This window comes from Zonotrichia leucophrys, chromosome 15 (genome assembly GCF_028769735.1).
Source record: "Zonotrichia leucophrys gambelii isolate GWCS_2022_RI chromosome 15, RI_Zleu_2.0, whole genome shotgun sequence".
NCBI lineage: Eukaryota > Metazoa > Chordata > Aves > Passeriformes > Passerellidae > Zonotrichia > Zonotrichia leucophrys.
In genome coordinates, this window is record NC_088185.1 from 8,503,461 (window position 1) to 8,515,923 (window position 12,463).

The following is a 12,463-nucleotide window of genomic DNA, read 5'->3' on the forward strand; positions in this document are numbered from 1 at the left end:
GACTTGTTCTGTTCTTGGTTGTAACTGTGCCATGAGGATGCACTGGTTGGTTGAGGGTTAATGTTGTAGGAGTACTCTGAGGTAGTGAAATGAAGAGACTCTCATGACACCTCACTGCTTCGAGTGCTTTCATGTTCTCACACTGCCTGAACTTTGTGGTGTTTTCTAGGTTTATACTCTGTATAGTGCAAAAGCTACAATTGCTGCTATTTTCAGTGTTGTAGTTGTCTCCTTTCTTCCCAGCAAATGCCAGATAAATTTAATTGTTCTGCAATAAGGTTTCAGTGTACTAAATTTCATCTTGTAGCATAGCAAAGACTGCATCTGATGCTGAAAAGAAAAAGAAGCCTTTTATGTTAGAATTGCACATGTGAATCATTATAGTGCTGATGTCACTCATCACATCATATGTGAGTGCTGGGGGAGGTTGCATTTCCACATTTTCACCTCGAGGCAATTGTTGATGCCCTTGGCTTAATGTTGTTTTGTGCTTCTGCTCCAACAGCTGCTTGCTCTTAGCTGAACTCGTGCCATTACATATTTACTAATGATTTTGAAAATATGAAATGTTCCTGCATTTTACAGCTGGTAGAAAGTATGGTTTTAGTGCTGTGTGGAGGTGATAGTTTAAGGTACATTCTTAATCCTTTCTTGCTGTGAGTTACCGTCAGCAGCTGTGAACTGTGAGGGATATCTGGCTTTAAGGACAGAAATGTACTGATATTTTTGAAATCTTTGCTATTCTTCAAAAGAACTGAAAATATATGGGTGAAGAAACAGTTTATTTACCACACTTGTGGAAAGTACAAGGTCTGACCATGTGTTAAGTGATTACTTGCATTCCAGGAAAGATGGATGGTCACATAATGTTGTACTATTCAGTACTGCCCATACATCTTCCTGACTCTTGTCCTGCTGCTGGCAGCGTGACTTCCCTTTTCTGTGGTGGAGATGGGCTTGAGATGTTTTCATTTATCTGCTGTTTTAACTTAAAAATAGGCTACTGACACAAAATGTTTCACAGGGTTCTGGAGACCAGCACATACCCTGTGCATCCTTGCCTCTCCCAGATATCTCCATTCCTGGGCTAAGTATCTTACAGCTTGGTTGTAGACTTCCATCTCTTTTTATGTCTGTATCTTACTGCTGATGACTATTGGTTGGGATGGCTTAGGAGGGCTTATTGACAGAGATTTTAATTTCACAGTATTTCTTTGTGTCACATTTCCCCCCTCTGCAGCAGAATTGCATAGCAATTCATGTTCCTTGGTCTGAAATAATTAGTGCATCTGACAGCATGATCTCCATTGGGAACAATGGTACAGCTGGTCTGGAAGGTGCTTTACTAGAAATGTTTTGTACTCTTCCATGTATCCACATTCTTCAGAGAGGAGTGTCTCTAGCACAGGAAGTCATGACATTACAGCATGTAGCTGGCATTTTTTTAATGCCCATAATGCTGAGATGGAGTCATCCTTTTATCTGAACCACTCATATGTAATTGTACATAAAATAGTATGTATGAAATTGCAGACAGACAGGAGTATTCTTGACTGTTTCTCCCTTGTGCAGGTTGGCATTCCTGGTGGATGCTGCCTGTGAAGCCAGAAGGCTGCAGAATAATTTTGTTCACAGGGTGTATGTGTGAATTCCATTGAAAATAAGCAGTAAAAAAAAAAAAAATTATTTTAAAGTACTGAATTTTGTCATAACTATGGGTGGATGCAGTGCAAACGTGGAGCTGGGCTGAGAATGGTCTTGGATGTGTTAAAAGATCTCCCACAGGCCCTGGTGTAAATTCTGTGCTTGAAACTGTAGTAGCAAGACTTTCTAAGGAACCTCCCACTGCGTGCTGACCTTGTGCAAAAGTGGTGAAAGAAGCTGCAATCATTTACCAAACGGTGTCTTCTGTGGGCTTGGAGTCTGAGTGCTTTCCATTTCAGCTTGAGGTTTTGTATTTGTTTGATTTGGTGGTTTCTGTGTTGTGAGGTTTTCCCTCTAAGTTTAGAAGGAGATTTAATTAACTCATAGATATTAGATTTGAAATTATTTAGCTTAAAGATAGATTTTAAATTTTCTCTCTTACTATATTGGGTAAGTGAAGCTTTTCCTCTTATTTTTTACACAGCTCCCCCCCCCACCCTCAACCATTTAATTCCTCTTTCTCTCTTCAGGCTAAATAAATTATGCAATTTTTTTGTCTGAGGGGGAAATCATTATGACTGGTTATTTTGTTTTTTCTGTTTGGGCTGAGTGAAGCTCTAAATGGGTGAGAACACTCGTTTTGCTGTCAGGTCTGTTGTTGCCCTCGGTAGTCTGGCAGGTCCGTGTGAGTTCTTAGCATCTTGTGACCTGAATGTTTGCTCTGAGTAGGTGGTTGCTAAGAGGATGTGCCTGCTTTGATTCTTCTAGAAGAGCAGGTCTGTGCTTTACAGAGGAACCAGTAGTAGGACTATATTTTAGTCTAGCATGGAATTAGAAGCCTGTTATCAATATGTTATACCAATTACCAGGTGTATGTGTACAGCTTTTATTCAGAGTGCCTGGTGACTGGGTTTATTACACCCAGTCATGTTGTTTGAACACTTAAATGTCACCTCTGTCTTGATTTAGCTTAGGCATGTGTTTCAAGAAGAAACAATTGCAATTACAGTCTGCTCTTATGTTGTAAACTGTGGATGAGAGAATGCACACCTGTAGTTTAAATTCTCTTTTAGTGATTTCCTTCTGCAAGACAGAAAAATCAGTATGTTTTGCATATAAACTTTTTTTTTTCTGTTTAAAAAGCTACTCATTCTCTAGACATAAATTACCTGGGATTAGTGCAGCTCACTGAGAGGAAAATGTGCTAAATTGCTCAAAAACAATGGTTGGTAAATTGACAATCACTGTTTAGAAGAAAGATGGACAATGATGGTTAGGTGCAAAAGTGAGCCTGTGCATGGTGCTGGCACTGGCAGACTGCTGTGGACAAGCTTAGAATTGTTCACTTTTGTAGACAGACCTTTTTATTCCCTGCAAAATGTTTTGAGGGACATAAAATGAAGTTGAGTTATTAGGTTCTGGCATTTGATAGATGAAATTGAAAAGAAAAGGTTTTAAAAAAGTTGTACTTTTTATAATGCTAATTAGGTGTGACAGTGTAGTGATGGCAAGTAGGCAGTGAACTCACAGAAGCAGGAGCAACATGTTTGCAGATAGTGACAGTTTCTAGTAAAGGATATATTCACATGGAGAAATTCTACAAAAGAGCTGAAGCTAGAAAGTGAAAACAGGTTCATGGATATAGATATTGTGTTACAAGTAGTTCTGTGAAATGTCTCTGAATCAGATTGGGCATTTGTGCAAGTCTGGTGGGTTCTGGCATACACAGTGATTGGAATGGAAATAGGATTCTGAGGCTGTTGCATAATGCAGTGCTCACCTATGGAAGCATATTTGTGTTGAACTTCAGCTCTGGGAAAATGGAGCAGGCACTCCTCAGTGCCCCACAAGAAGCAAATGGGTAATGCTATGGTAATAGCTGCTCACAGGCTATCTTTATCAGGAAGGTTTTACCACAGATGTCTTGAGAGAATGATTTCCCATCCCCTCCTGTCGGTTAAAACCACAAACATGCAGTTTAAGGCATGAAGTGATCTGAGCTGAAGGAGTTTTTAACAGGCTGAGTTAACCAGAGATTTTATCTGTTACGCTTCAGTGATCCATGACATGACAGATGATTAATATATGTATAAATTTGCAAGAATAGATAACATTTCAAACACAGCACCATTTTTCCCTGTTCCCAGAGCTGCGCTGCACCCCGGGGCAGTTTGCGTGTCGGAGTGGGACCATTCAGTGCATCCCCTCAGACTGGAAGTGTGATGGGCGCCCCACCTGCGAGGATGAGAGTGATGAAGTGGACTGTACAGGTAGGTACATCCAGGAGACTGCTCAGCCCTGTGCCAGCTTACTGTGCAGCAGTACTTTGCCTCTTTCAGATTGAGAGGAGTAGTGGATTTGGCTTTACAAACAAGCTGTGGGTCTGCTGGTAGATAAAACTAGCACTGGGAGATAAAAGAAATATTGAGAAGGATTCCACTGATTGATGAATCAACTTTAGATTTGCTGATAAGCAAAATAAGACATTGAAAGATGAAAGAAACAATGGGGAAGAAAAACCCCTGAATTGAGTAAGAATTAAAAATTAAAAAGAAGGGGTATACATTAGAGGGAAGTCTTCTGTATCAGGTGTATTGGGAAGTGTAGAACCTCTCAAGTACCTCAGCCAATGGGAAAGAGAAAAGGAAAATGTGGCTGGGCAATTTGGATAAAAAGGAGGCTGCGTCCTCCAAAAATCCGAGAGATCCCAGGGGAATGCCCCATGGCCTCTCCCTTTATTCGAATAAAGCCAGAAAGGACTCCTCTGTCTCCTTTTTGGACATAAACCTCTGGTGTTTGTGGATTAATTTTCCTAACAAGGTTGTTTGGTTCTTTTTATTTGAAATTGGTGATTGCTTGGTAGAACTGTACCCATTATTAACAAAGACTGAGTTGGCTTCTCTTCATTTTAGCAGCTAATACTGCAAACAGTTTTTTGCTTGTCTGAATTATCCTTCCATTCTTATGGTCAGAGCAGGTATCCTGAAGATGAGGAGAGTTTGTGGTCTAAAAAGAGACTCTCCTGACAAGGAAAAAATGTTGCAGTTAAACTGAAATGACACATAAGCCTGTGGTTAAATTTGGAGTTACTGATTTGGTTGTGTATCAGTCAGACATTGCTGGACTCGGGTAGAGAGTTGTTTTATTGCTCCCTGTTCTGATTATGCTTCTTGTGCGTAAGTGGAGAACTTTGTTCTGCCAGACAAGCTGGTGTATTTGCACTTCATAAGCTCCTATGACTGGATGCTTTGAGGAGCCTGTCACCAGCAGTGGATCTCTGCTAAAGCTACTGGATACTGAGCTGTGCTGAAAAAGAAGCAAAGAAATATTGTGACTGTACAATCACAATTTGGAATGTTTTCAGCTGTTCTTGAAAAACAGGCTAGTGCAGCTCTTCCTGTGTATGTTAAAAGTGAATTGACCTGTAATTTTTTTTCTGTTAAGAACAATGAGACAGGTATTTGAAAGCATGAATTCAACTGTGGCACAATTGAAAACTTTTTATCTTTACAGTGTGACTAAATTACACTCAAAAACTGTTTTAAGAAGTTCTTTTCCAGTGAACTACTACATTTTCTTGGCAGAGAATCATGTGAACTCTGTGGCATTGCCATAACAGCATTCATCATTCCGAGTTCTCAGCTGTTTCAGAGAGGTGCTACAAAATAGTAACATTGATGTATTACAGCAACAAATGCTTTTAAATATTCATATTATCTAAAGGAATTGGAGAAATAAATCTAGCATTCAAACTTTGAAACTGTGCTAGAGTTAGCCACCTCCCAGTGTGTACTATGGACAAATAATTGAAACAATGTCGGTGCTCTTTCAAGAAAACTTAGTGTGTGTGTGTGAATGTGCAGTACAGGGGAAAAACAGTTGGTAGTTTGTTCTGACACTGAAAATTAAGCTCTGCCATTGATAGTCTATTTAAGGATATTCTTTGCAATGTGGATGTCCTAAAGAAAATTGCTTTTATAGCTGTGCTGTTATTCTTCCTTTTTAACTAACTTTGGCCAAATGTAAAAAAGCTATGGACCTAATAAAATTCTGGAGTATAATGGAATTCAGTGGCTAGGGGAGGGCAGAGTCATGTTAGTGTTTGGATTTACCCAAAAAGCACTGAAGACTTTGCTTGTGGGAACATCTGAACTTCCACATTAATAGAAAACTATTTTTATCTTCTCCTGTTCCTGATGTATTAGTCAGCAACTTAAGTTATTGCCTGGAGTATGCATCAGAGTGGTGTTGACTAAGGACTGGAGTTCCAAAGAATGTTTGGTATATTGATAGGAGGAGGATTTTATGGGAGTAACACTTCTCAATACGTGGGTTCTGGTGTTGTGTTTGGGGTGTAGACTGTCTAGCCTGACATGATAAGAAGAGCTTGAAGGTTAAAGAAATGAAATGGGAGAGACTTAATTCACCACCATGTCTATGTGCATGAAGAGAAGAATAATGCCTGTAAATACCAGAGGGGAAAATGCTGGACAGCAGAGAGAGGAAAGTATTCCACTTGATGAAAGGAATAATTAGATAAGTAATTGGTGAAAAGACTGTGCTCAGTAAAACAGCCAGAAAGCAGGTGTGGTGTTTGTGAAAGAACTGAGATATTTGCACAGTAATGTGAGGAGTGCAGCCAGCAATCCAGAGGAACAAGAACTACTCGTGTAGGACGTAGAAACTATTATACCTGTAACAAAGGACTTGGTGGGATTGCTGGTGACCTGCAGTGGGTGTTGAAGGGCAGGTGTTAGTAGAGCTGTCAGCAATAGAAGAGCTTGGTGTGCATGGGAGTGCTGTGCTGGAGCATAAAGAGGAGTAGCATCCATGAAAGTAAACCTGAGGGCAGAATCAGTTTGGAAGAGCAGTGAGTTTGTGTTGAGGAAAGCGGTACAGATGTGGCAGTCACAGGAGAGACTGTCTTGGGACATTGATGGGGGTTAATGCTCCTAATAATAGTAACACAGTCATACTCAGGAGTGGCAACTTTCTGCTTTGGCCACTGAATTAACAAGAAATGATGCAGCTTTAAGTGTAGAAAATGCCTTTGGATTAGATGAGCAGTTGTGTGATGATTCAGCTAAATGTAAATACTTTAATTAAAATGTTCTTCCCTTCAATAAAGGCGGTCTGAAGACTAAAAGAACTAGTTAGTGAAGCCACCTGGACTTGTGAAACTTGGAGAATTATAACATCTTTAAATTAAAAGGCATGAAAACTCTCTGAAGCATGAAAAGAAAGCATGCAAGAGAGGGCCCTGAATCTGGTTGTGAAGCTTGTTAATCTTCAGCCTTTGAGCCACTAATGGCACACTCCAACATGAGCAACTCAGAACAGATCAATGGCAGTGAATTAGGGTTTTGTGGTGGTGTTAAAAGTGTGTTTCAGTGACTCCTTAGTCATGTTGGTGTTTTGAAAGTTTATTACAAAGCCATTCTAAGTTGTTTGCCACCGTTGGTTCACCTTTTTTAGGTCTAATTTAATTTGTGTTAGTAACAAAGGTCCTATTAAAAGAAGAGGATCCATAATTAATAAATTAGTTTGGTAATCATATATTGGCTGAAATCCAAGAAATATTTCAAATTGTAAGACTTTGAATTTCTTCTGGCATTTTTTTCAGAACACAATTAAGTAAGACATTTAATTCATTGACAATCTGAATAAGTGTGTGAGATGCCTATTTTTTGCTATATTTCTCTGAAGATTGTCATTATAGCTGTTTTTATTCTCACTATCTCTTATCATAATGACCATTTTCCTTTAAAACATGGAATTTCTCTCAGTCACAAATTTTCCATGTGCAAAGTACTGTTCCCCCTGCCCTTCCCACTAGGCACCCATGTGTCAGTGGAATCTGCTGCAGTGATTACCCTCAATCCATCTCTCTGACAGACTAAAACCAGTGTCTGCCTGCTCCTGTGAGCAATACTAAAAATTGCTGGGAGGGTTCATTATGTAGCATGTGCCTGTGACTCGCTTCTGCTTAAGCAGTGGAGCTTCAAGAAATTTGTGGACTTTTCCATGTCAACAGTAATTGATCCTAAAAATAGTTTATCCCAAAGTGGTGTATTTTATTAAATGGTAGAAACAGGCATTAATATCTTCAACAAGGACTTTTACAAATGGAATTTATTCTTTCTGATCACTTTCTCTCATGTTTCTACACAAGCAATCAAAGTAGAAACACATCTTTTTCACCTCTATAAAAGTTCTGTATTTAAACCCATAAGAGGGAAGGGATCTGCAGTTTACCTTTTACTGCTTATTGGATTTCCAGCTTTGCTTCTACCAGAATATCAGATCAGCTTCTGCAGATATCCTGCCTTCTTTGCAGGCCTTCTGGTGTAACTCATTTCAGGAAGCTGAGCAGAGCAGGGGTTAGTATAGCTCTGGCTGTGTTTTCCTCCCAAACTGCAGGCTTGGTGTTTTTTTCTGTTGCCCATGAATGAAAATGGATGTCTTAAATTCGAGTGCCCTTCATAAATCCTATCCATATCAGTTTCACATCTTTCCCTTCTGATGAAGCAGCAGCTGCAGCAACCTGTTTTGAAGTGATCAAAAACAGCTTTGTGTTTTGTTTCACCAAGGATGTTTTGTATGCTTGAAGTGACTCTTGACATTTGTGCACTTTTTAGTACATCTCTTTTTTTAAAACCTAGGTATTAATGATAAAAACCTCTGAACATTTCCACACCTTTCCTGAGCTCTTGCTGAACTCCTCGATTTTTTTACCCTACCTTTTGGTGTTTAAATTATAAGCTGTTTTCTGCCAGTCCATTACTTGGAATAGCAGTCAGCACAGCAGGATGCTGTTCTTGCTTGGCATTGATGTCCTTGCACAATGCAGTTGATAACACACAGCATGGAGCTGCTTGATCTGAGAAGAATCACTCCTCTCTAGGAGCTTCTGAACTATATTTTCAAATACTGAGGCACAAAACTGGACTTAATCTTGAAGTTCTCTCACCTCTCAAATTACCAGATGAATTAGAAGCTTTCTAAACTTTCAGTAATATGCTGGACAGAAAATTTGAAGCTTTGGGGACAAGGCAGCTTTTATGTAAATTTTGAGAATCTGTGTGTTTAAACAGGAACAACTCACATCTTTGAACTAATAAGATATGGCAAGACCTGGTTGTTTCACAGGCAGTTCAATTTTGACATAATTTGACATAGTACATCCATCCTTATGAAGGGATTTGCTTGAGTGATTTGACATCTGTGACAGTTTTCCAAAAGGTAGAAGGAGCCATCAGCATGGCAGACTTCCTTTCTGAATTGGTAGCTTCAAGTTTTAAACAACTGAAAATAGCCACAGAATCACCACTGTTAGACAACTTTCTCTTGATGGATAGCCCTATACTTAGACTATAATTGTGCTGGAGTGAATTAGATAGCAGCTGTAAATTGGAAGGAGCTGGGTGAATACTAATCATGACTTGATCAATTGGGAAACACATTGGAGGATGCTTGTGTTCACTACTTTAATATTCAAAGGATGAAAAAAAATAGTGCCCCATGGATTCTTCCTTGAACCCATTTTTTCATTTTCTGCACCAACTAGCCAGCAAATGACATTTCTGGAGGAATTATATAAAGTCAAAGAAACAGATCTTTATCTGTCATGGCTAGTAAAAATACCACTGTTGCTGTTATTGCCTATGATTGTAGTATTTAGAAGAATAAAGATCTTGGAAAATAACCTGATCTTCCAAAATTTCATTTCTTTTCAGGATATGAAGTGTAAGCACTGAAAGTGATGGCTTTTCCTTTGTGAAGCACTCAGAGTTAGGTTCTGATCTTCTGAGTTAAGTTGTTATCTAAAGATGAGTTCATGGCACTCTAATTTATTTTTAAAGATAAAATTATTTGTAAAAAGGAAGTAGGAACAGCGCATAAAATTCTTCTGCAGAGTATTGCAGAAGTGGAATAGAAATCCAGTCCAATTACACCTTTGCCACCAGAATCTGCAACAGCTTTTCATGGCAGTCAAGTGACTTAGAGGCTTGTTAGCATCTCTTTATTGCCCTGGAAAAAGTTGTCATCGTTGCTTTTCTTGGGAGACAGATATTCAGGTCAAATAGAAGCAATTTAATATTTGAAGAGCACCAGTTTATTAAGCAGCTGACAGCTTGGGCTTGAAGAAGTGGCTTGTGGTGGCTGCTTTGTGCCACTTCAGTCCTGGTTTCAGCATGGATCTGCTGACAAGGGCAGATGCTGAGGAAGGAATGAGTTCTGCTTCCTGGGTGGAAGTGATGGAACTCTCTTTGTGTGGGATCTGTGTAGCTGTTTTTCAAAGCATCTGGCATAAATTCTGTTAATTTAGGATGTTAGCCTGTGTAACCCTTCCTTAACCTTGCATGTTAAAACCTGTGAACTTTTGTTTTATTCCTGGGGGAGATAAATTGTTAAGTCCTCGTGGGCGTTGTGTTTAGCTGCAGAGGGTCAGCCATATGGTGCTGCATCTGCTCTCACTTCTGAGAGGGAACTGATTCTTCATGTGTGTGGTTCTGACTGGTTCTTTGGGTTTAGCTGCTACCATTTAATGCCATGGGAAAATAGAGCTCCCCATGCTGAGCTCAGTAGAATTTGATAAAGCATTCTACATTAGTTAGTGTTATTTTTAAAGCCTTGCTATAATTGAAGATTTGCTTTTTCAGTGTCTCAGTATCGCTCTGAAAATCATAGTGTAAATAGTGCTACTGAACCATTAGGATTAAAAACAGATTCTAAAACTAAAAATAGATTAGCCTTTAAAGTAATAAAAAAATCAGTAATCTTCACTGTCAAATAATTCTACTGTTTTGTGTCCTTTGAAGTGTATGCTGAGTTTCTTGGCACTGACTTCTTGCCTGTGATAGATAACATATTCTAATACTGAGCACCAGAATTTCTGCTTTATTCCTGTAAGGCCCTGTGAGTGTATTATGCTCAGCCATTCCTTAATGGGTGATCTCTGTAGACATGTAATTCCTAGGATAATGTGATAATTAAATAGCCCTTGCTTATCCCATTAACCCAGGGCCAACTCAGTGTGCTAGGGACAGATGAGTGCAGAGCGACTCTGCTGTTCCTGGGCTCCAGCTCGGGATTTGTTCTGCTCATCAGTGCCTGCATTTGTTCCATGGAGTGCCCTGTTTGAGGTTGGGTCTCGTGGAAGTCTTTTCCCCAGGTGATGCAGTGAACAGCCTGCAGCTCAGGGTTTATATACCATGAAATTGCTGTGGACCTCTTGCTTTCCAAAGATAGTCCAAAAAGAGAAAGTTTTATTGACTTGGTTTCATATATATTTCAAACAGATGTCGTTAAAACTGTTGAAGAAGACTGTGTAGCTTCTCTTTATTTGGGATCATGTCTTTGTTTGTTTGGTTTAGTGAGGCTAAATGGAGCTAATCAGCTTTAAAGGAAAATAAGCAGATTTTTTATACAGAAATGAATATCTACATAGCACTGTGCTGGTTAAACCCTATTACCTTCAATAACATCTAGTAGTATTAAGTAACATACAAGCAGATATTTATAATGCTTATAGTGTTGGGTGTTAATTTCTCTCTTTTCAAGGTTAATCTCTTGTTTTCACATTAATCATTCTTGGTGCCCACCTCCATCTTTCTCTAACATTTCTCCCCACCACCTTGCCAGCCTTCCTGCTTAGGAACCTGCTAGTTGTGCTGGCTATGGCCCACCCTGCCTCCACCTGAACTGGGTGCTCCTTATTTACTCCTGGTAGGCACATGGAGCCCTCCAGCCCCTTTTCTTGAATAACTTCTTACACTGTGTTCTTCCTAAGTTACTGAATCTGGTGGTCATGCACACCTGGTAACCCTGACACTGAGATTAGGGGATGTGGGGGCTTATTTCAGAAGTCATCAACTAACTTTTCCTTTAGAAGCCTGAGAGTGAATAAAAAAAGCCTTGTTCTTGTGGCTGAAGATCAGTCTCCTTTCCTGGTTTTAATTACATCCTACATCTCAGAGCATGTGTTGGAAAATGTATTGGAGGAGTTGTCTTATGTCCTTGAGCACACAGCTGAGGAACAAAGCAGCTGGGGAGTGGGTAGTTCTGTAAACAGGAGCAGATACAATGTGCTGGGGGTGATGCATTTGCTGCAGCAGTTGAAATGATGAGCAATTGCAGGCTGGTGAGAATCTGCCAAAATATTTCATTTACCCTGCACGAGTGTGTAATGGCTTGTTGGTTCTTTTCAGTTGAAGGTATTTCAGTTACCTGCTGGGTAAAATGGCCAAGCTGTTACTGCAGGGACCTGCCATCTTTGCTTACCCGAGTCAGGTATCACATATGTCTTGAATTAAAACCCAGAGGAAGTTTAATAAAACGAAATCTGCCTTTGCTTGCATCTTTCACCAGTAGTAACTATTCCTCCTGGTCCCCAGGCTTGACAGGGGACCAGAGAACTTACCATGGGAAGGAGAACATGGACTCGAGGCACAGCTGGGGGAGAGGAGCAGACACCACCCGCTTCCACACCGTCAACGTGGCTCAGCCCGTCCGCTTCAGCAGTAAGTTGCAGACTGGGAAATCTGGGCCATCTCTCTGCTAATTAATTTACAAATTTAGGCTATTTTTAAATTAAAAAGTAATAGTCTTTTCTGTTTCATAGATTTTTGACCAAACTTTGACTTGCAATGCTATTTCAGGTGTTTGTGCATTTCTTTTATATGTGTCCTTCTGTTACAACTTCTTGCATAGTTGTAACAGAATAAAAATGGATAAAAAAAACAGAAGAAACAAAACAGAATAAAGAGGCTTGAGAACAGAACTGTGAAATGCAATGAACAGAAAACAGTTTCTGAAT

The 12,463-nt window shown here is 39.7% G+C and overlaps 1 protein-coding gene across 2 annotated transcripts in view; it reads left to right on the forward strand.

Annotated features, from left to right (window-relative positions):
* Window positions 1-12,463, forward strand: part of DGCR2 (DiGeorge syndrome critical region gene 2) — a 41,416-nt gene that overhangs the window by 16,186 nt on the left and 12,767 nt on the right. For both annotated transcript variants that reach the window (XM_064726735.1, XM_064726734.1), the window contains exons 2-3: window positions 3,792-3,914; window positions 12,042-12,167. In XM_064726735.1, the coding sequence (XP_064582805.1) occupies window positions 3,792-3,914; window positions 12,042-12,167 (249 nt within the window). The remainder of the gene's footprint in view (window positions 1-3,791; window positions 3,915-12,041; window positions 12,168-12,463) is intronic.